This window comes from Aethalodelphis obliquidens, unplaced genomic scaffold (genome assembly GCF_003676395.1).
Source record: "Aethalodelphis obliquidens isolate GAN/ISIS:26980383/991018 unplaced genomic scaffold, ASM367639v1 scaffold18, whole genome shotgun sequence".
NCBI lineage: Eukaryota > Metazoa > Chordata > Mammalia > Artiodactyla > Delphinidae > Aethalodelphis > Aethalodelphis obliquidens.
The window spans coordinates 12,684,678-12,707,071 of NW_020837962.1; the positions used below are offsets into that span (position 1 = coordinate 12,684,678).

General features: G+C 61.5%; 1 protein-coding gene and 2 long non-coding RNA genes across 4 annotated transcripts in view; 1 reads left to right on the top strand and 2 right to left on the bottom strand.

Annotated features, from left to right (window-relative positions):
• Nucleotides 1-6,298: 6,298 nt before the first annotated feature.
• Nucleotides 6,299-16,887, bottom strand: LOC113626379 (uncharacterized). Its single transcript, XR_003435129.1, has 3 exons — nucleotides 12,312-16,887; nucleotides 10,874-11,164; nucleotides 6,299-10,755 (listed from the first exon to the last, which is right to left on the bottom strand). It is a non-coding gene; the product is annotated as an uncharacterized LOC113626379 (long non-coding RNA).
• Nucleotides 16,888-17,242: 355 nt separating this feature from the next.
• TEKT4 (tektin 4) overlaps nucleotides 17,243-22,394 on the top strand; it is a 6,115-nt gene continuing 963 nt past the window's right edge. Inside the window, exons 1-5 of the mRNA XM_027117922.1 lie at nucleotides 17,243-17,833; nucleotides 19,865-19,935; nucleotides 20,261-20,404; nucleotides 21,029-21,251; nucleotides 22,015-22,169. Coding sequence (XP_026973723.1) covers nucleotides 17,300-17,833; nucleotides 19,865-19,935; nucleotides 20,261-20,404; nucleotides 21,029-21,251; nucleotides 22,015-22,169 — 1,127 coding nt within the window. The 5' untranslated portion in view covers nucleotides 17,243-17,299. The remainder of the gene's footprint in view (nucleotides 17,834-19,864; nucleotides 19,936-20,260; nucleotides 20,405-21,028; nucleotides 21,252-22,014; nucleotides 22,170-22,394) is intronic.
• Nucleotides 17,697-20,603, bottom strand: LOC113626378 (uncharacterized). Of its 2 annotated transcripts, XR_003435128.1 has the most exons (5): nucleotides 20,463-20,603; nucleotides 20,226-20,317; nucleotides 19,840-19,897; nucleotides 18,349-18,444; nucleotides 17,697-17,808 (listed from the first exon to the last, which is right to left on the bottom strand). It is a non-coding gene; the product is annotated as an uncharacterized LOC113626378 (long non-coding RNA). The 2 variants fall into 2 exon arrangements; XR_003435127.1 differs by lacking the exon at nucleotides 20,463-20,603 and having other exon boundaries at nucleotides 20,226-20,337.

Sequence of the window (22,394 nt, forward strand, 5' to 3'; positions counted from 1 at the left end):
CTGATGGAGGAGGTTAACCTGATGCACACCCCCACGTTCAGGGTAAACCAGCCCCAGCATCAGGCCACTTCACGCACCTGTTGGTCCAGCAAGAGCTGCCCACAAGCCTGGGAACCTGTTTCCTCTCTCAGATGGTCACTCTGCCCCATCAGTGCCTTCCTGGTACCCACCTGCCTGTGTGTGTTTGCATGCCACACTCTGAAGCAGTTTGTTTTAGTGTTTCATTGACCTGGCAGTGCAGAATCTCGAGGCAGAGGCCATGCAACCCCTCTCCTCAGCTCCACGCAGACCGCGGAGTCTCTGCCTGTCACTGGCACCTCATGAGGAGGGCGCCTTTCGTGGGGGCTCTGAGGCCTTTGACGCCTCCAGGAGAATGGGAGTGGCTTGCAGACAGGTGGGTGGGGCTGCAGGCCATGGTGGTCGTGGGACACAGCCAAGCTCTCCCTACTCCCAACTCCACAACTCTGTCCTTCCAGAAATGATTTCCCAGCCACCAAGTCTCTGGAACCTTCTGGAGTGTTCCAGGCTGAGCTCGGGAGACAGACAGCTCGGGGCTGAGGTGGGGCCACAAAACCCTGACTCTCCCTATTGATCCAGGACAGTTTCCGGATGGCAAACCCCATTAGGTCCTCACGCACCATTAAACAATTTAAAAATAACACTTTATCACTGATGCCGAGGCCAAAGTTCAGGGCAGGATGCTCTGCAGCTAACGGTGAGGGTGCCGCTCTGGACGTGGGGGAGGGGATGTTGTGAATCTGGTCTCCCCCGGCTGGGGGGGAACTTGTCTCCCCGGGTAGTCGGGAGGGGCATACCTTCTGCTTGGGCGCTCAAGTTCACTCAGGGCCCAAGAAGCTTTGCTCTAGCCAATCCCAACCCCCACCTCATGGGTCCCCGGAGCCCTGGATGTCCAGTAAGCAGGGTGTGCTCCCTGCTCAAAGATGGGGGGCCTGGCTCAGCCCCCACCCCCTCACCCCATTCCCAAGGCCTGGTGAGCAATTCTCCACCAAGACCAGGAGGCCCCGTCGCCATAGAAACGGACCACGTTCCCAGAGTAAACCACCGCCATCTGCGTCCCTCTCTGGCCAGGGCTGGGAGTGGGTGGGGACAGGTGGCCTCTCCCCACTGGATTTGTTAATGAGACAAATAGGGTCAGGTCTCCGCTCGCACGGCCCCCCTGTGCCAGCTTCCCATTATGCAGGATTCAATCCTCCCCCTGACCCCAACTCCCCCGTCCCCCTGACGTGCCATGCTGGCGCCAGCCCCCAGCTGGCCAGCAACACGCTGAGCCCAAGCCCATCCTGGGCTCAGAACCCAAATTAGCCACAAGCCAAGGAACACCAGGAGCCCCCAGAAGCTGGGAGAAGTGGGAAGGATCCTCCCCTGGAGCCTGCGGAGGGAGAACGTCTCCGAGACACCTTGCCTTACAACTTTTGGCCTCCAGACTGCGAGAGAATGAATTTCTGGGTTAAGCCCCCAGGCTGTGGTCCTTTTTTAGGAGAGCCCTTGGAAGCTAACATTCTACCTTAAATAATGGTTATCATGGTACTCTCCAACATGGACAGTTACTGTCTCATGTAGAATATGAACACTGCATCTTTACATCTTTTGGTGCTCTTCTTGGTTTGTAATATACAAAGGAAACCTTGTATACTCAAGACAGCCCCCCCGGTTCCCCCAGGAATGCAATGCCAGCTCTCCGGGAAGCAGTGATGCTCGGGTGCCTCCGGCCAGGGTCTCCCTCTATCTGTGACGCCGTGCGGGCCCGTCAGCTGGCCACGGGGTGGCCGGGGCTTGGCCAGCTGGGCCAGGCTGGGCTGGTGGCTCACCCAACCCACTCCGGGGCGGAGCTCGTGCTGGCCAGTGTCCGTCCAGCCAGCGGTGGCCCCTCTGGCGGTGGTCACGATGTCACCTGGAGGAGGGACACTGGCTCAGCCTGGTGGGATCCCTCCACTTAGTCAGCCTGTATACTCATGGGGCCACTCACTGCTGGAGGCAGAGGTGTGGGCAGACGCGGAGGCCCAGCTGGAGGCCCAGCTGGAGGCCCTGGAGGAGCTGGGGCTGCCTGAGAGCTTACTGGAGGAGGGGTCCCAAGGCCAGTCCTGAGGATGGAGAGAGATGGGATGAAGAGCAGCCTGGGGGAGGCCTGGGGGCAGAATGACCTGAGCTCTGAGGAGCCACGAGGTCGGCCTGACCAGCAGAGGGGCTGGGGCTGGGGGCTGGCAGGCGCCATTGTGGCGGGGGTGCGGGATAGGGCACACAAAACCCACCAGGAAGGAACTTTCTGTAAATCAGGAGTAAATGGTGTTTGTGAGGACGAGGCGCCAGCTCCCTTACAGAGGCAGGGTCCCCAGAGCACCCTTCCCGCTCTTCTCAGGAAAGCAAGATTTACAATAATGCAAAGTGCATTAGTGCGGCGGGGGCGGGAGGGGGTCTGGTCCCACCAGCTGGCGGCTGGGCTTCCTGACTGGCCTTTGTGTTGGCAGCGGGGCTGCGGTCGGTCGATGCCTTGGCTGACGGCTATTTAGAGCTGCCCAGGGTTGTGACAGAGGGGCGGCGCTAATGGGGGGCTGGGAGCGGGCAGAGGCTGCCCCCCACACCCCGTGCCAGTGCGCCCTCCCTCCATGGGCCTGCCTGGTTGGGGGAGAGGTCTTCCCCGCTCCTCGGAGGCCACATTTGACCTTACCTTACCCACAAAGAACACCCCAAGTCCCAGGAAGCTCCTTGCCCTTCTTGGGGGACCCAGAGGGTGGACGTTAGCTGGGTTCGTGGTCATGAGGCGCCCAGGTGCAAGGCAGGCAGAGACTGGGTCTCTGATGGGCTGGTGGGGTCAGGCCCGTCCAATCCCTCGCTAACTCCCAGAGCTCCGGGCACACCCTGGGTGCTCACAGGGTCTTAGAAAACCAGCATGACTCACTGCCATTGGCGGGCGAGCGTCACCAAGTGCAGGGGGGAGCCCCACCTGGATTCCATTGCCCACCTACCTCCCAGAGGTTCCCGGGCTGAGCAGACTTGGGCCTATGGGGAGAGAGACGGAGGGCTCCGGCCTTGGCCAGGCCCACTTAAGGGTCTCCCCTTGGCCTCCGACAGGCTCAGGGCCTGGGACAGGGGCCTCCCTGTGACCCCCATGGCCCCTGCGCTGTGGCCCTCCAGGATGGTCTCCAGGATGGAGGCCTGAACGGTGGTCCCCCCCATCTCTGGGAGCACCTAGAGTTCAGAGGGCAGCAACTGAGCCCCTGCCTCCTGGGGTCCCTGTCACTGTTGGGACACTGTGTCTGCACTGACCTCTGGAGCCCCAGCTGGCCAGCCCAGGCCGGAGATCCGTGTCCCAGCTTGCCTCGGCTTGCCTGCCTGGGAAGGAACAACACCCAGGAGCTAAATTTCCACCTGAGGCTGCTTCCCACAGCCACAGAGATCAAGAATCGAGGAGCTGAAGCAGGGAGGCGCACATTACCTGGGGACCGTGCCTTCCACCCTGGCCCCCGAGCTTGGAAAACCAGGCAGGGCTGGGGGCCGTCAGTGGAGTGTGCACATGAGCCGGAGCAGGGCAGCGGGTGCAGGGCTGGGGGGCTTTGTGGGAAGGATGGGTGTGCCGGTGCGGGGAGGCCAGGGAGTGAGAGGTCGGCAAGATGGGAAGGGTTACAGATGACCCCTTGGCTAGGCCCTGTGGTGACCTTGCCCTTCTCCTCCAAGCACTTAACCAGCCGCTTGCTCCTTCTTGGAGACTCTGAGTGGCCCTGGTTCTCAGCTAAGCGGCTCCACGCCACGTCCACCACTCCCGCGAGGGCCTTTGGGGCTTGGTGTGCCGTCCAGCCGACGTCCTCTGTCTATTTTCAGGTCCTCTTTGGGCTAAGTGCTGGGTGGAGCCGGGCCTCCAGCCTCCCGCCGCAGCCCTGGAGGGGCTACAATGGGGCTGTTTGCATCCTTTCTGGGGCCACTGGTCTCCTGGCGCCGCCTCGGGCCTGACATCCCTTCAGACGCACTTGGGATGCCCTTGGCCAAGGACACTGGGCTGGGGGTGTGTGGGCGCCGTCTCCTCTTTCTTGCTGGAAAGGTGTTGTCTTGGAGAGAAGAGAACCCTTTCTCTCAGGATCTCCCACAGGAAAAGCAATGCCCCGTCCAGGGTAGGGTCTCCCCGCCTCTGTGCACTGGGGCCCAGGGCTGGCTTCTACCCACTGGATGCCAGCGGCACCCCTTCGCCTGGCGTTGTGACAACCAAAAATGCTTCTAGACGTTGCCAAGGGTCCCCGGGGCAGAGTCACCCCCAGCTGAGAGCTGCTGCTGCAGGGGGAGCATGAGGTGGTCCCATGGGGCTTGACCACAGAAAGGTGATGGGAGGGTCCCTTGGGGTCCCCGGTGTGGGGATGTTTGGGGACTGGGGACCCCCCAGTCACACTGCATGTGAGACCCTGACTCCTCTTGTCTGACGGAGGGCGTAGTGCAGCCCAGCCCAATAGGCATCGGGCCCAGACCCCACTGCCAGCGCCTCGGGGTTACGGGAGGAGGGTCAGACTTCACCCACCTCCCTAATGGGTCCCAGAATCCCCCAGCACTGAGAAGACAGGAGCCCCTGGCACACCGTGGCCTGCAGCCTGCCATGTAGAGGGCTAGACACCTCACTGTAGTTACCCCACAGCCAGAGAAGCAGACCATGGCTCCATTTTGCAGACAAGGCACAGACAGCTTAGGGGTTCGCCAGAAGCCACAGAGCGCTCAGGCGGGATGAGGGTTCACCCGGGAGGCCTGACTTTAGGGCAGCTCCGTGCCCTTGACCAGAGCCTCCAGAGGGGCCGGAGGAGAGGGAGGGGTGGGCGGGAGGCAGGGGCTGGGTGGAGAGTATGCATTCTGCACCGGTCCTCTGTGTCTGCCCTCCAAATGACCCCGGGCTCTTATCTGGAGCCTGCACACCCCTAATCGGCCCGATTGCCGACAGAGGCATTTCCAGATGCTGCTGCTGGAGACTCTTAACATCAGAAGCGGCTCCCTCGCCGACACTCCACCGGGACGGCCCAAGGTCGCTGGGGCCAAACTTGCGGGGTGCAGAGAACTGGGGGTGGGGAGTGTGGCTGCCTCAGGGGGCTGGCCAGGAGGGGCGGGGGTGCCGGGGCAGGCCAGCCGAGGTCAGAGTCGGGGGGGGCAGGCATCCCTGCTGCAGCCCGGGCTCCTCTGTGCAGTGGGGGAAAGGGGGCCCCCCGACACCCCTTCCAGGCCCCGGTCCCCTGGATCTCAGGGTCTGCAGCTTACGACTGGCCCAGGATGTGTTACTGCTGTGTGGCCCCAGGCCGCCCCAGGACCCCATACATCTTTCTTCCTGGGGCTGCAGAGGCATAAGATGGGGAGGGGTGTGTGAGCAGCCCCTGAGACCTGCAGAACGTCAGGGCATCCAGGACAGCCAGCGCTGAGGCCCGAGACACAGGGCTCAGACAGGGTTCGGGCCCGAACACTAACAGTGTCAAAATGGCCCTTCTGTCCCCAAGATGGGGCCTGACCTCACCAATACCCCGAAAGGCCTCAGCCCAACCCCAAGCTGCCTGGACCCCTCCTTGGGCCAGCCCCACTCTCCATCGCCCCGTCCATCCTCGCTCCCAGGAAAAGGCCTGCGAGTCCTGTTATTCTTGTTACAGAGGCAGCAAGAGGCTCCCGCAAAGTCCCCCAGTCGGTGGGGGGCTCGGCGGACCCTGGACCTGCTCACGACCCAACGTCCAACACCCCCGCTGCCTCCACCATGACGCCACATCTGCCACCCCAGGACCAGGGCCTCCAGGACGGGGATGTGACCATCGCTGGTCAGTCCAGTCACTTCCACGGGGGTCTGCTGGGCCCAGCCTGGCTACGGGGTGACCGGGCAAAGGCGCCAGAGCCTGCAGTCCTTCTGAGGCCAGCAGAGCCCCCCGGTAGTGGACACCAGCCTGGGGTTGAGGTGCCTGGACACAGGGCAGGCAGTGCTCCCCCAGGCTCCCTGCCTGGCCCACCGGCTTCCACCTGTTCAGCCTGTAGGAGGCTACGAAGTTAGGGACCATCCTAAGACCCTCACTTCTGACCCCACTGCAAGCCCAGAGGTCCCCAAGACCACCCTGATGTTCCATGATTCTCCAGAAGGGCGCACAGCCCCATGATGCTCACGGGCGCGGTTTGCCTTGGGGACAGAGCACTGGTGGACAAGGGCCAGGGTGCGGGCCCCCTGGGGCAGGGTCCAGGCACCAGACACCAGAGCCCTTGTTGCCCCCACCCCCCACGGAGCCAGCACACCTTCCCCCCTGGCACAGACTGTGAGGGCACACAGGCAGTGCCAGCTGGGGGTGCTCCCCGAGCCGTGTCCAGGGATTTTACTGGGGATGTGGCGAGGTGGGGGAGCCCCGTGGGTGGGCAGGCAGGAGAGCCCTGCGGGAGCCTCTCCAAGACTGTGCAGCTTGAGTGCTGCATCTGAGGCCACGTCCCAGCACCCCAATACTGCCTGGGGTCTGAGAGTCAGGAGATGCCCTGACCTCACTAAGCCTCAGTTTCCTCGCCCTTAAAAGGGCTGGTTGGGAGGTAGGTTAAATCCTGCCCTGCCCATGGCAGGACCACACGTGTGTCCACTCCAGCTGGGCGTTGGGGCCCAGGTGATGGAGCTTCTACGAGTTCTGAAAAGCTCACCAGTAATGATGGGGCAGGGGTGGTGAAGAGGAACGCGAGTGCAGGGGGCCTGTGACCCCTGCATGTGCCTTGTGGCCACTGAGCTCCAGGGCTGGGTGGGGGCTGGGCTGGGCACCCTCTGCCCACCCTCCCACACTCAGCCCAAGCGCAAGCGGCCTCGAGGCGTCAGCCTGTTCCTGGCTCTGCAAAATCTCTCCTAAATCCTGTATTTAATTTTGTTCTCTGGGAAATTGTAGGAGGTTTTGGAGATAAAGCTGAGCTGATAAATCAGGGATTTGGCTGTTCTTGCAAAAACTCTTGGACTGCGAGGTGGGAGGCAGGCCCAGGATGCCTAAGTCAGCCGGGTCTGGCTTAGGAGTCCCCCCTCGGAGCACCCACAGGGCCCCCCTCAACAGGACTGAAGAGAGTCTACAGCTGGGTCAGCAGTCTCCCCAGGGTGATGGGCATGAAGGACACCAGGGTGAGCAGGACACACATGGGGGTCAGACCCCAAGGAGCACCCCCAAGGCGCTGTTAGAAGGTGGGTCCACGCACTTCAAGAGCTTGAGGGGCTGAATTACGTGGGGGAGGGTGTTGCTGATGCTCAGCCATCCCTTGAACCCTCTTCTCAAAGTTGTGCTTCCAAAGACCCTTTCCCTGGGGGGTGTGGTGTCAGTCCCTGCCCTCGCTGGCTGCTCTGCCCTGGGCATGCCCCACTTAGCCAACACTGCCACCCCTGAATAGTCTCTTCCAACCTCCCACACAAGTTGTGGCCAGTGTAGAGTGGAGTAGTAGGATGATAACCTCCCTCATTTGGGAATATATACCTCTTTTAATGTGACCCTGAATGACATTTTGTTTGTCAGCCTTGAAACCTATTGGCTGATGTCCACCAGGGGCCTCAGAAATCCTGGTGGGTAGGGCAGTTCTTGTCTGGTTTGCTCATTATTATTGGATTCGTCTTTTTAATGGGAGTGGTGTTCAGCAAGCGGGCAGGTGATGGCTCGAACCCAAGAGTGTGCTCTGTGTTGTGAGCTGCCCACGTGGCCCCCTTGTCCTCCCTTTGCCTCTCACCTTTCCCTTGCATACACCTCTAGCTGGTTTCTTGCATTTCCTTAGCTGGGTCTGAGTTCCTTTTACTCCAACAAAGGTTTGTGAATGCTGGGATGTGTCCCTGTCTCTGGACTACTGAAGGCAGAGGAAGGAGGAGGCCCGAGCCAGTTCTGAGACCGCAGGAGGCAATCAGGGCAGACTTCCTGGGGGAGGGGTGAATTAGAAGGAAGGGTGTTGGAGAGCATTCCAGGATGGGTGTGGATGTGGGGAGGGTGGGTGTGCTGAAGCCTGGGATGACCCAAGTCCTGGCTGGGCCAGGTTTTGCAGTAGTGACAGAGGTCTGGTCATCTTGGTGGCTTCCCACAGCAAAGGTATTTCAGGTCCCTGGTGGGCCATCCAGGGCCTGCCCCATGCCATCCTCACTCAGGGACACACCACCAGCCACCTAGCAGGGGCAGGGCAGGTGGAGAAGCGGCGCCAGCTCTTTAATGCTCTGCCCGTGAGTGACTCGGGTTCCTTCTGCTCCCCTGTCATTGACCAGAGTGGGGCCCAGGGCTTCACCTAGCTTCAGGGGGCTGCTGGGGGCCCCCTGTCCACAGGCTGTTGCTGAACAGAGGATGCCGGGCACTCGGGGTCTGGCTCCAGCCAGGAGAAGAAAACCCCTGCTGTCCAGGTGGGTGCACTGGGCCCACCCCTAACCTCAGAGCCTGCAGGTTCCCCCACTGAGAAGCAGTGCCAGGGGGGGCATGCCCTGGAGGAACAGACATCTGGGGTGGAACACAGCCTTTGGCCCCTGAAGTCAGAGAGTGCGAGAAGCCTGGCGGCCCCAGGAGGAAACCTTTCTGGAAAGAGACATGATTTAAAATCTTCCTTGAAATTCCTGCTGTGACCTTTCTCCTAACATTGCCTCTGGAGATGGAAGTGAAGTGACCCATGGCAGCTGAGCCTGGACAGCGGCAAGTCTGCTGCCCAGGGGCTGTCCCTGGACCCTCTGCTCCTGAGCAGCTGCAGACCCCCATTCCCAGAAGGCTGAGGAATTAAAAGAAGGGCAGGGGCCGGCTGTCCAGAGATGCCCCAGCAGCTGCCCTGGGAGAAGGTTCTAGAGTTGTCCAGTCCAGATGGATGCCAGCTGTGCGGCCTTGCCAGAGCGACTGCTCCTCTCTGGGCCTTGGTCTCCTCATCTGTAAACGGGACCCAGCGGCACTCAGGGTGACTGTCCAGCAGATGCTGGGGCGGGGCCACCGGAGGCCACAGGAGTGGGGGTCAGCAGGAACAGGCCGGCATAAGTGAGAGTGGGGTGTGCGGCTCTGGACCCCATGGCTCCCCCAAAATTCCACCAGCCGGCATGCTCGAGGGACGTTCCTCAGAGCCCGAGGGTGGGAGTCCCGGGTCTCGGTGGGCCACACACTCCTGCAGAGGACGAGGTGGAGTGGACAGACAGGGACAGAGCCCAAGGACTGGGGACACCGGCAATCCAGAGCCCCCAGGAGAGACACGGAGCCGGTGGGCCCGGCGCAGGTCCTTCCTGCAGCGTCTGCCCGAAGGCCTCCCTCAACGGAGCGAGGTGCTGCATCCGAGGCTGGTCCCCTTCTCCCCAGGGGCAAGGCGCACGTGCACAGGACAGGGTGCAAGCCGCCTGAGTGTCGCATGTCGGGGGCGTTGGATGGAGACACCTGGTGGGGATGGTGACTCTGTGAGCTGCTTGGCGTCCCCCAGCTGTCATTCCTCTGTCATTCTGCGGGGTGGGCGGATGGAGTCCAGGCCCACTAGACAGTGGATGGAGGACCCCAGGAACTCATCTCTCGTGGGAGCCCATGGAGACCAGGGCAAGTCCTCCCTTTGTGCCGCCTCCTCCTCGGGAAGGCCAGGGCTTTTCCCAGCTGCCTGGCCTCTGTCCAGCTCCTGTGGGCTGACTCCAGGTCCCACTCCCTTGCCTGCTGTGTGCTGGCATCCTTGCAGTGGGCGGTGTGAACTCTCCCAGGCCTCACGGACAGCCTACCCATTCCGGTTCCAGGCTTCTCCCTCACAACCTGACACATGGCTGCTTGAACTCCTCCACGGATGGGGAGTTCACGCTCTGTGGGAAGCACAACCTTGTAGCACCATGCTATGATTAAGTCACCCCACGTCTCAGGGCCCTCTGTTTCATGAACACATCTCAGGCATTGCTCATCTGTGTCCAGATCCCAGACACTCGTGTCCTTGGAACTGAATCTTCCTTGTGGCTCCACCAGCCCAATTGTTGGATACACTGCTTCTTTCCACTTTGTTCTGATTATAAATTTCAGTGCTGTGCAGCTTGGTACAAGTGACTTTTTTCTTTTTTTTAAAGATTCCCCTTTATTTGCAATTCTTTCCTAGGACTGGATTTCAAGGGCTGGAATTGCCGTGTCAGGTGCAGGAATGGCTCTCGACATCACCTGCCAAACTGCTCCCAGAAAAGCTGACCCAGCTGGCCGGGCCCACAGGACAGACAAAGGTGGGTTTCTCCGCAGCCCGGCCCGCACTGGGTTTCAAACTGCTGTCGTTTCCCCTGGTTCGATGGGGGTGTGCTGGTGGCGGGAAGTCCTTCAGGTTTCTATTATTTTCAAGTGGTGTCTGGGTAATGAAAACAATAACACACTCCAAAGGATGGAAAGCAGTGTTCAAATAAAAACCTGATGCCCACGTTCACAGCAGCACTGTTAACAAAAGCTGAAAGGTGGAAACAGCCCAAAGGTCCACCAACTGAAGATGATAAACACAAGGAGATAGAGCCACGTGGTGGAGTATTACTCAGCCGTGAAAAGGAGTGAAGCACTGACACAGGCTACAACCTGGATGCACCCCGAAAACAGCTTGTGCAGCAAAAGGAGCCAGATGCCAAAGGACAAATACCTATGATTCCATTTACCGGAAACATCCAGAACAGGGAACTCCACAGAGACAGACGGAGACTGGGGGCTGCTGGGGGCTGGGGGAAGGGGGTGGGGAGTGAGTGCTCATGGGGACAGGGCTTCCATCTGGGGTGACAAAAAAGTTCTGGAACTGGATGAAGGTGGTACTTGCACAGCCTTGTGAATGTGTTCAATGCTGCCAACTTGTACACTTTAAAATGGTAAACATGGTAAATTTTCTGTTATGTGTGTTATACACAATAAAGAAGCAGTGACAGTAGTAACAAACACTCCTTCAGGGCTTGCTCTGTGCCAGGCACGGTTCTTACCTCCAGCGGTGGCTCGTTACTGCGATTTACAGATGCGGACAGGCTCTCCTGGGTCACCTCACTGGCGGGCACCCATCCGCGCCTCGTTCCTTAGGTCCCTGCAGCTCCGTCCCGCTCCTCTTCCTTGGGCAGAAGTTTCTCTGTAAAGCCATTTCAATAAGTATTCGCCTGTCTGTCCTGCGCCCAGTGATTCCTCCTCTTCCGTCAAGAGCCAGACATCCACATGCCTCCTGCAGTTGGGTTCTACACGCTATCTCGTCTGTTCTGGAGTTTTAAAGCTTCTTCTAAAACCTGTTTAGGAGAACAGGAGACAAGATGGCAGAGTAGAAGGACCTGAGCTCCTCTCATGATCACACCAAAATCACAACTAACTGCTGAACAACCATCGATCAAAAAGGCTGGAACCTACGAAAAAAGATATTGTACATCCAAAGACAAAGAAGAAACCACAACGAGATGAGATGGCACAACCCTTTATGAATGACGTAGCCATTGTGGTTATGACTATAAACTGGTTAGAACCAATTAGGCCCAAGTTGGCAGAAGATTCGACCTCCAGTAGACCTTGAGCCTCATTATATGCTCATCGTAATACATTAGCTAAATGACAGCCCCACAGGTGCCAGGACAATTCTGAGGCTGACCATCAAAGGCCAAAAAGTGGGCGGTGGCCCAATTCCTGGAAATCCCCACCCCTTCCCAGTTGGAATAATCCTCCCAGTCATTAGCCTATGAAACTACCCAGCCCGTAAAAACGAACCGCATTGTATTTCTGGGCCTCTCGCCTTATGAGATGGTCCACAATCTGTCTGCAGAGTGTGTTTCTCTCAGGGCCAGCTGCTCTCACTTTCCAAGAGGACCCCATGCTCTGGAGCTGCTCTCACCTTTTGAGACAGACCGCATTCTGTCTATGGAATGTGTATCTCTATAAATAAATCCACTTCTTACCTATCACTTTGCCTCTCGCTGAATTCCTTCTGTGCTGAGACATAAAGAACCTGAGCTTCATTAAGTCCTGAGACCAGGTGTGTGTCAATTAAAAGACAGTGGTTTGAGTCCCAGCCTGTGGGTTCAAGTCCCAATCTGGGTTTTGGCTGGGTTCAAATCCCACGTGAGTTGTATGGTTTCAGTAGGAGGGGGCACTCACCATATAATCAAGTCCCATACCTGCCAGGTGGGTGACCCACAAACTGGAGAATAATTATATAGCAGAAATTCTCCCACAGGAGTGAGAGTTCTAAGCTCCCCCAGGCTCCCCAGCCTGGGGGTCTGGCATCCGGAGAAGGAGCCCCCAGAGCATTTGACTCTGAAGGCCAGCGGGGCTTGATCGCAGGAGCTCCACAGGACTGGAGGGCGCACACACCCTTGGAGGGCACACACAAGGTCTCCTGCACCAGGACCCAGGCAGTGACTCCGCAGGAGCCTGGGAGGGACCTACCTGCTGGTCTTGGAGGGTCTCCTGGGGAGGTGGGGGCAGCTGTGGCTCTCTCTGGGGTCACAAAAACTGGTGACGGAAATGTCCGGAGCGTTAAACTCTCGCTGGAGGCAGATCTCTTGCTTGGGTCATAGCACCAAGACCTGGCCCCACCCAACAGCCTGTAGGCTCCGGAGCTGCGACACCGCAGGCCAAACACCAACAGGTCGAGAACACAACCCCACCTATCAGCAGACTGGCTCCCTAAGACTTCCTGAGCCCAGAGCCACCTCTAGACACGCCCCTTGACCTGCCCTACCCACCAGCTCCTCCCACCAGTGGGCAGGCACTGGGCCCACCCCCCAGGAAGCCGGCCTAAGCCTCTACACCAGCCTCACCCACCTGGGGGCAGAAGCCAGAAGCCAGAAAGCTAGAATCCGGCAGCTTGCAGAGCAAATCCACAAACACAGCCCAGAACCTACCCTGGGACCCGCTGGCCCCTGGGTGATGAGAGGGGGCATGCACTGCGGGGGCACACAGGACGTCCCCTACGGAGGGCCAGTTCTCCAAGGTCGAGAGGCATAACTAACCTTCCACATACATAAAAATAAAACCCATTTAGCTTGGACATGTGTGCAGTTAGGTCTGGAGAGCAGGGTTCCTGAGCGACAGTGAAGGTTGAGGGCATGGTGTCCACCTCCCAGCCCCCTGTTGCTCGACAACCATCAGCTCCTTGCCGCCCCCCGCCCCGGGTGGGTACCCAGGACCACCTGTTTCTGGACCCTCTCAGCCTTCTCTTCCACCTGTGGCCACCTCTCCACGCCACAGACCTCACACAGGAAGGACCTGAGGGTGGGAACAAGGCCAGGGGGGTGAGGCCACCCAAACGAGGGGACAGCCGTGCCAGGAGCTGCACACACGCCTCCCTTCATCCTCACATACCACAAGGGAGAGAATACCCGAATCCCCGTTTCACAGATGGGGAAACAGAGGCATGATCCCATGATGGTTCCCAGCCACACAGCCTCTGGGTGACGAGGCCCCGGCCACCTGCAGCTGCCACATGTAGCGCCCACCTCCGGGTGGATGAACTGCGTCCCGCGTGTGATGTCCTCCCTGGTGAGGCGTGGGCAGGACAGTGCTCGTGGCCCTCAGCCCCCCCTCCCCCCACCACCCAGGGCCAGGCCGGGGAGCCGAGCCAAGTGAGTCCTCAGCTTGTCAGACTCTCTCTTGTCCACCCGGCTGCCTGGTTGAGGGATGTGGCATGGAGCCCACCTCGGCCGGGGGCCAGGCCTCTGGCTGCAGCCTCGCTCCCGCCTGCCTGCCTGCCCACACTCAAGTCCTGTCTACTTGTCCGATCTTGCAGCACCAGTGCCTCTGCCGGGCCTCACAGCCCCCAGGGAAGGGGCTCCACGGCCGCCTTGGGGGTCAGACCACCCTCATGCCCCCCCCACAGCCTTGGGGGTGCCTGCCCCCATCTGGACTGTGTGCCCTTCGAGCCTCAGCCAAGGGGACTCTTCCTCCAGGAAGCCCTCCTGAGCCCCCTCCCCCTCCCCCTCAGCCTCCTGTCCACACTCTGGGCTGCTGGACCTGGAGGAGTGGGCCTGCTCATCCTCCCCTCCTACATGTGGGGCCCCTCCCTGCTCCGTGGCTTCCCCGGCATCCACTGTGACCGTGGCCAAGGCCGGGCTCAGAGCTGTCTGAACCGTTGCAAATCCTCCCGTTATTAAAATGTTCCACTGGCCCCAGGAGAGACAGGTGAGGATGCACCTCCTGCCTGTGCCTGGCAGGTGGTCTGCTGGTGGCCAGAGGCTCCTTGAGCTGTCATTTCAGGTGGGAGAGTGGGGAGGGCGTGGTGGGGGTGTGTGGTCTGAGGAGGTCAGATGGCTGAATCTCTGCCCCTGGCATCTGAGTGACCTTGGGCCCATCATGGCTACCTGGGCCTCTCAGGGTGAGCTGCAGGCTGTGAAGCTGAGCAGAAGTGACAGGCTCCTGTCTCCCCATCTGGCAAATTCCAGGCTGGACCGCGAGTGAGCAGGGGCCTTGGGCCAGGGGCAAGCTGGGCTGGACCCAGCAGGAGGAGCCCTTCTCACCAGGCTCATCCACTACTGGTGCCCACAGGGGTCCCCAGGGACGGTGACATGGAATGGGTCAGAGCCGTTCCAGAGTGACCCTGCTGTAGGCCCTGTGTGGGGACAGGACCCCAGGCCTGGGGCAGGGGTGTGTGTCTCCTGGGCTGCTCTGCGTCCTGGTTATCCTGCACAGCTGGGGTCGGTGCTCTGCAGCCACCTCCGGGCTGTGCTGCAGGATGCCTGCTGGGAGCTCGGGGTGCGGGCCAGGCCAGCCTCTGGACCGTCCTCCAGGTGGGCCCTCTCCCTCCTAATCGTCCTTGTCACAGGGACGCCCTGATGGAGCTGTAACCCTGTTCCCCATCCCCTGCCGTAAGGCCCATCTGTGGCCCAGGTGAACTTGGCCCCGCCCTCCCCGTGTTCGGGTCCCAACCCCGGGGGCTCAGTTGAGGCAGAGTGCCCTCCATGGCCCCCAGCTGACTGAAGACCCACCCCCAGCTGCTAGGGACTCAGCTGACCCATCCAACTCTGAGTCCATAGAAGGGGGCACTGGGGTCAGAAGGTCCAGCCACGGGGCGCAGAGGGCACAAATCGGGGACCCTGGGCATGCCCCCGCCCTGCGAGGGGCTTCCGCCAAGATGCCGAGCCCTGTCCTCTCTGAGCTGCTCCCCCTGCTGGGTCCTGGGGCAAATGCTGGCGGCCTGTGTGCCAAGTCGGCCTGCTGCCTCCCAGCTGTGCTGCTGGGGCCACGGCTCAGTGTCCCCTCTGCACAGAGGGAGAGTAGCTGCCGGGCCCCCGAGGATGCTGGTGCAGGCCTGCCGGCGAGCTCTCAGGAAGGGGTGTCATTACCCCGCCATCCTCTCCCTCCTCATCTGCCTCCTCCTATCTCAGTTTTTCCAGAATGATCAGGCCCAGGCCTGGGAAGCGTTTGTTAAAGGGGCCGACCCCAAGGGAGGAGCATGCTGGGGGGTGCCCTCCAGAGCTGCCCTGGGAGGAGGGGAGTGTTGGGGCCTCAGGGCTTTGTTGACCCTACCGCAGCCTCTGAGCCACTGCCTGAATGCTGCTGGGGAGAAGGGTGCTGGGCAGTCCCGGCATGTCCTGAGACTCAATTTTCCCGACGCTAATGCAATTTGGAAACATAAATTTAATAAATCAATGCACCCGCCTCTGCGTCTTGACACGTGGCTGTACCCACCTGCCTGCACAGACCTTGCTCACCTCAGCTCCTGCAATGGGGGATTCACCCCAAGAGACCCTGCAAGGCTGGGTCGGGGAGGGGTGCTGTGTGGGGGTGGGAAGGGGCCAAGGGGGGCGCTTGTCACTCCCAGCACCGGGTACCAGGCCAGCCATTTCCTGGCCTCCACTCAGGCCATGCCCACAGCAGCTCCATGCAGAGGCCGGTGTAACTTCACTCCCCGAATGGAGAAACTGAGGCTCAGGGTGCAGGGGGGGTGGGCCTCCTGTCCAGCCACGTGGTAAAGCGCAGGGCCTGAGTCGTCCCAGAAGTCTTCATCCCATGAGCGCCACTCGCCTCTGGACTAAAGGCCGGAGGCCGTGGGATCTACTGCTGTCCAGGGTCAGGGCCAGGTTGGCCCAGAGCCCCGCCTTGGGGACCATGTCCTATCACAGGGAGAGTTAGACTGGGACCCCCACATGCGAAGAGGGCCCCCTGCTGGCCCACCCGCCACACCCCAGGGTCGTGCAATGTCAGGGAGTTCGGTTCCAGTCCCACGTGTTCTGGCTGGTTCCCTGGGTTGGACCCCAGGCAGGTCCATCCTGTTCTGGCCACAGGGGAAAGATGGTGTGTGAAGAGCAGGTTCAAAGTCAAAGGTGGACAGTGGTCCCTCCCGTGGTTCTCCCCCACCAGCAGGCCCTGTGTATCCACTGCCACTTGGGAAACTAAGCACAGAGAAGTTCAAGGTGGTTCCTCAGGCCATCAGCCCCGACGATGGGCTGAGTTGGAGGAGGTCTTGGGCTGCTGTCTCCAAAGCCTACATTTTTGAAACACCTACTGTGTGCCAGGTGGTACAAATGTCATCTGTCAAGTAAGGGGTGCCAGTGCCAAGGCTCAGGGCCCTGGGAGGAGGGCATGGGTGCCCAGGCCAAGGGCAAGCCCAGGCTGGTGCATCTGAGGTGCTCTGGGGGCTTGTGTGGCCCAAGTGGGGGATGGGGCAGCAGTGGGAGAGGTGGAGGGGTAGGGACCACGGGACTGTGCTGGGGGTGGGGTGTGTATGTCCTGTTACGAGGACTGGTGGGTCCATGGGATGGGTCAGAGTGCGAGGTGCCAGAGGTCATCCAGGCCACAGCGTTGCCGGCTGGGTTGACTCAGGAGAACCCCAGGAGCGCTGCCCTGCCAGCTGCACAGTATTTCACGGCCAATGGCTCCCTCTGCTGGCCATATTGGGCATCGCCCTGACACTTAGGCTCCCAGCCCAGGATGGGGAACTTAGAGATGTTCACCCCTCCCCGCGGACCAGGAGACACACACCAGGCTCTGGGTGGCCTTGAGGACACTGTTCCCAGGACAGGACCTACCTACATTGTGGGGAAGATTTGGGCATCTGATTCAAGGTACCCACTGGAGGCTGAATTCAACTCCCCATCAGAGACACCTGTGTGCCCAGGGGTACAGCCCCACTGGAACCAGTAAGACATAGGAGACAAGAGCCTGGCCTCGGGTGTGGTCCAGATGCAGTTCCTCCAGGCAGGTGCCAGACGTGGCCAGGACAGGTGGGGCTGGGGCCTGCCTGGCCCTTTAAGAGGGCCGCGGGGGCGGGGGGGGGCGGATCCCTGTTGCCTAGCAACAGGAGGGCTTGGTGGGTACCTGTCTACGAAACCAGAAGCCATGTCCTGCTTGGGGACAGAGTGGCTGGAGCTGCCCTGCTGACCGTGCTGAGTGGCCCTCCTCCCTCTCCCCGCCCCCACCCCGTGCCCGGGCACACCATGGCGCAGACAGATATACTTCTGACCAAGGAGCCCGCCCCGCAAACGGTGCCAGCATGCCAGCTGCCCCGCAAGCTGTACGATGTGGCCCGAAACACAGGCGCCCACATGTCCTCGGGCCTGGCCACCGCTGGCTTCCGCACGGCCAAATACCTGGTGGATGAGTGGTTCCAGAACTGCTATGCCCGCTACCACCAGGCCTTTGCCGACCTCGACCAGTCGGAGCGGCAGCACCACGAGAGCCAGCAGCTGGTGGCCGAGACTGAGGCGCTGGCGCAGCGCACGCAGCAGGACTCCACGAAGAAGGTGGGCCAGCGCCTGAAGGACATGCACTGCTGGAAGTCGGAGCTGCAGCGCCAGGTGGAAGAGCTGGTCGCAGAGACTGACCTGCTGCTGGCCCAGAAGCAGCGGCTGGAGCGCACCCTGGATGCCACGGCCGTGCCCTTCTCCATAGCCACCGACAACCTGCAGTGCCGGGAGCGCCGCCAGCACCCCGACCTTGTGCGTGACTGCGTGGAGATGGAGCTGCTGAAGGTTCGGCCCCTCCCAGCCCCCAGAATTGCAGACCGGGCCGCCCCACCTCTCCCCAGGGAGCATGACCTTCCCTGGGCTGAGAGTGGGCACCCGTGTGCCCCCACGACACGGCTGGCAGATGCCTTGGTGCCCATGTACCACGTGGCTGCACACAGGCACAGGGAGCCTGCTCCCCTCAGCACATGCAGGGACACACAAGCACATGCCCAGGCGCAGAGAAGGTGGCTCTGCTTGTAGGTGGGGGACCAGAACCGACTGGGGCCGTCCCGGCTGGGGGCAGGGGCAGGGCTCAGACTGCCCAGGGGGAGGTGCCATCCCTGGCCCCAGGAGGGTGCTGGGTCTGGCCTTCCCACAGTCTGGTCCTTATAGTGGGTGCTGGGCAAGGCCTTGCTCCCTGCAAGGTGGGCCCAGCCAGGACATGCTGGGTTGGGTGCACTGTGGCCTGGGGGCAGGTCCCAGCATGGGGGTTGAGCATGGTTGGGGGTGGGGCTGGACTTTGGTGCTTATCCACTCACCTTAGCTCCGGGTCCAGGGTTCCTGCTCTGCCCCCTGCCCCATTATGGCTCCCACGTGGGGGTGAGGCAGGGCCCAGGCCATGGCAGCATTCATACCTGGAATGTATATTGGGACGATTGTCTGAGGCTGAGACAGTCAGAGGCCACTAAGGCAGGGAGGGACCTGGCCAGTACCCCATAAGCCCTGATGCCCCTCCACACACCCCCGAAAACCAGGAAGGGCCTGAGCTGAGCCCCAGGAGTGGCTGAGGTTGGGATGTGGTTGGGTCATGGTGGTGCCTGCACCCACTGTGTGGTCCCTCAGTCACCCCTGGGTCCTGGCACCTGCTGAACAGCCCCTTTGGTCACCCTGGGTCATGCAAATTAAGCCTGACCCTGAGTTCCCAGAGGCAGAGCCCCCCATGCCCCGCCCCCCATGCCCGTGTTGGAAATCCAGCCTCAGACCAGTGTGCAAGCGTGGACGGGGGGGTGGGGGCCACATGCATCCCACAAAGAGCCCTTTCCCCTCCGAACCTGGCAGGACCTGTCCTTGGGGAAGCCCCCAAAGGATCAGGGAGTCACCCAGGCCAGGCCCCTGATGCTGGCAGGGAAGAGCCTCACCTGCGAACAGGCTGTAGGCCACAGGCACTCATGAGATATGGGGGAGACAGACAGCCAGCCCAGGTGCCCAGGGACCCCCTGCAAACCCCAAGCTCAGGACAGAACCTTGAGTACCTACCTCCTCCTGGCCCCAGGCCCTTCCTCTGTCCCCCCAATACCCCACCCGCACACTCATTCACTCAAGAACCTCCCAAGGCTCTGGGAGTGAACCCTCTGCCCTGGGCCAGGTCCCCTGCCCAGCAGTACATGGACAACAAAGGGGCCAGGACAGGGAGATGGACCCATGGGTCAGAACTGGGCACGCAGGGTTTAGAGCCCAACAGAGGAGAAATTCAAATCAGGGGGTAAGAGTTTTTCCTGCCCAGAAAGTGAAACTGTCAGGGTAGCAGGAGGAAACACAGGGTTTCCCCTTGTGTCCTTTGTCTGGGTAAGGCCTCTCTGAGCCCAAGGCCCCAAGGGGCAGCCCCAGGGGGGCTCCTGGTCCGCAGTGGCCGGGGTCCTCAAAGGCTGTCACCAGGCTGTCCAGGGGCCAGTGGGCAGGCTGGTGCCCTCAGTGTCTTGGGCAGGCTGCAGGGGTGGCCCCAGAGCCCAGGGGGTGCTAAGTGCCCAGCAAGTGGGAACCACTTCTGGGTGGTCCTCCCCACAGCCCATAGAAGCCCCCAGAAGAAAAGACCCACTGCACCACCCCAAACAGCCCAGAATAAATCCGGCGAGAAAGCCAGGCTCATGTCCCATTTCCAGGAAAGAAGCTGGGGCCCAAGGCCACCAGCAGAGGTCAGGTGCTGGCAGAGCCCCCAGTTCCACTAGGGGTCACCCCAAATCTCAGCTCCTCCTAGAGGTTTGAGAGGCTGCCTGTGGGCCCCACCAGCCTGGCTGTCCTCAGACTCTCACCAGGGACGGGGGTATTCTTCCCCAGGAGGCAGACCTCATCCGGAACATTCAGGAGCTCCTGAAAAGGACCATGATGCAGGTCGTGAACCAGATTCGGTGGGTCTGAGTGGCCTCTAGGGCTGCCCTCGGGATGTCCCCCTACCCCTCAGGCTAGCTATGGGCAGGAAGTTGGGGTGACCCGGCCCTGAGGCTCAGAGAAGTGAGGGATTGTCCCCAGTCATAGCCAGAAGCAAGGGGCTGGGTGGAGGCACTGGGCAGGTAGGGGTGGCAGATTGCTGCATGGCCAAGGGGCCTGGGCATCCAGAACCCAGGCCAGCATCCCAGGGCCTACCCTGCCACTTGGGGGGCTTATCCTGCCCTGCGCCCAGGTGGGCCCAGCTCCCCACCCGCACAGACAGCAGGCCCTGCCCGCTCTCCCCAGGATGAATCGCGAGCACAAGGAAACGTGCGAGATGGACTGGTCCGACAAAGTGGAGGCCTGCAACATCGACGAAGCCTGCTGCCACTACCACAACCAGAGCTCCGACTTGCAGTTCTACCCGCACTCCACCAAGTTCGAGGAGAGGTGGGATCTTCCGCAGGGGCTGTGCACAAACGCCCCGCCCCCACCTGCGAGATCCCACCTGGGCTCCTAGTTCCTCCGCTGGGGGTCCTTTGTGCAGCTCTTCTGCTCCTGGGGATGGGCAGGCGAGCGGGACCTCCGCCCAAGTGCCCAGCACACACGGTTCACCACAGGGGCTGGGGTTTGCGAGGGAGGCAGGACCCAGGGTGGGGGGCCGCCTGAGGCAGGGCGGCTGACTGCAGCTCCGCATAAGGCCGGCAGCGGGCGCTGGGCCACCACCCATCGCAACACAGCCCCGGGGTGGCGCAGGGCCCAGGGACGTAGGAGGCACTGGGGCGCGGTAACCACTTGGGGGCGCAGGAGGCACGGAAGACACGGAGTGGGGAACTGGGGTCGCGGGGCAAGCGGGGCGGAGCTGGGGGAGCAGGAGGCCCGGGGAGCGCGCGGGGAGACGCTCCGGGTGGCGCGGGGGGCGGGACGGGGAGTGGCGCTAGGACTGGGGGTGGTAGTTTATGCTGCGACGCAGGGTACACTGGGCGCGGCGGGCGCGGGGAGGCCCTGGTGCAAACCGGAGCCATTGGCAGGTGCCCCCACCGACCGCGGTGCCCGCGCACTCCCTGCCCGCAGTGCCTCCACGCCCGAGACCTGGGCCAAGTTCACCCAGGAAAACCTGTACCGCGCCGAGCGCGAACGCCTGGCCTCAGTCAACCTGCGGAAGCTTGTCGACTGCATCCTGCAGGACGCATCCGAGGACTTGCGGCTGCAGTGCGACGCCGTGAACCTGGCCTTCGGGCGGCGCTGTGAGGAGCTGGAGGACGCGCGCCACAAGCTGGAGCACTACCTGCGCAAGGTGGGGCCGCCCGGCCACGCCCACCCCACGTCAGACCACGCCCATCCCGCTGCCAGGCCACGCCCAGCCCGCCGCCAGGCCACGCCCAGCCCACGACCTGACCTCGCCCAGGGCAGCCTCTAGGGCTGGACACCCCCTGGTAACGTAACCACAGAGAAAGACCAGGCCCAGACTGGGTAACCCAGACCACTCCTCCCCCACTGGCCACTATGCCTTTGGCACGACCTGGCCTGGCTCCTGCCCCTCCTTGGCCCTGCCCATCCTGAGGGACCCCTGAAGCAGGGCCCTCACTCCTCCCTGGGCCCTCATTAAGCTGATGAGAAACCAAGTGACATTTGGGGGGGGTGGCATTGTCACTGGAGTGACTGACCAGCGGGTGATGCAAGCAGGAGCAAGGAGGGTGGAAGGAGGTAGGGCCTGGCTGCCTAGTGGGGTGTCCCTGGTGCTGGCCCCTGGCCTGGCAGGGCTCTGACCCTAAGCTCTCAGGGTGACTTTTGCTGCCTTTGTCTCTCCAGCTCCCGACCAGGGTCGGGGGCTGGTGACCACAGGGCTGGGGGCTCTCAGGCCAGAGCTGCTGTGCCACAAGCTTTGCTGTCCTCACCGCCCCCAGGCCTCTGGGTGCCCATGGGAGGGATGAGGTGGCCGTGCACATCCTCCCTGCCTCCACTCCTCCCCCAGAGCCAGCGGACAGAGCCGCCTGCTCGACGTGGCACAGGGCTTGGGGTGTGGTGGGGGAGACCCACAGGGACTGTCCTGTGTGCAGACACTGCGGGAGATCGTGGACCAGGAGCACAATGTCGCAGCGCTGAAGCAGGCCATCAGGGACAAGGAGGCGCCTCTGAAAGTGGCCCAGACCCGCCTGTACCAGCGTTCCCACCGGCCCAACATGGAGCTGTGCCGAGACGCTGTCCAGTTCAGGTGCCTGTCGCTGCTGGGGCCATCCTGGGCTGGGCCTGGTCACCAACCACCATAGGGTGCCGTCCACCCACCTCCGGGCTTTCCTCAGCCTCTGGGGCCCCCTTGAACTCCTCCCCCCACCCCCACACACAGCTCTGCAGATGTGAAGAGGAAAGACATTGGGCCCTACACAAGCACAACACACACACACACACACACACACACACACACACACACACACACACA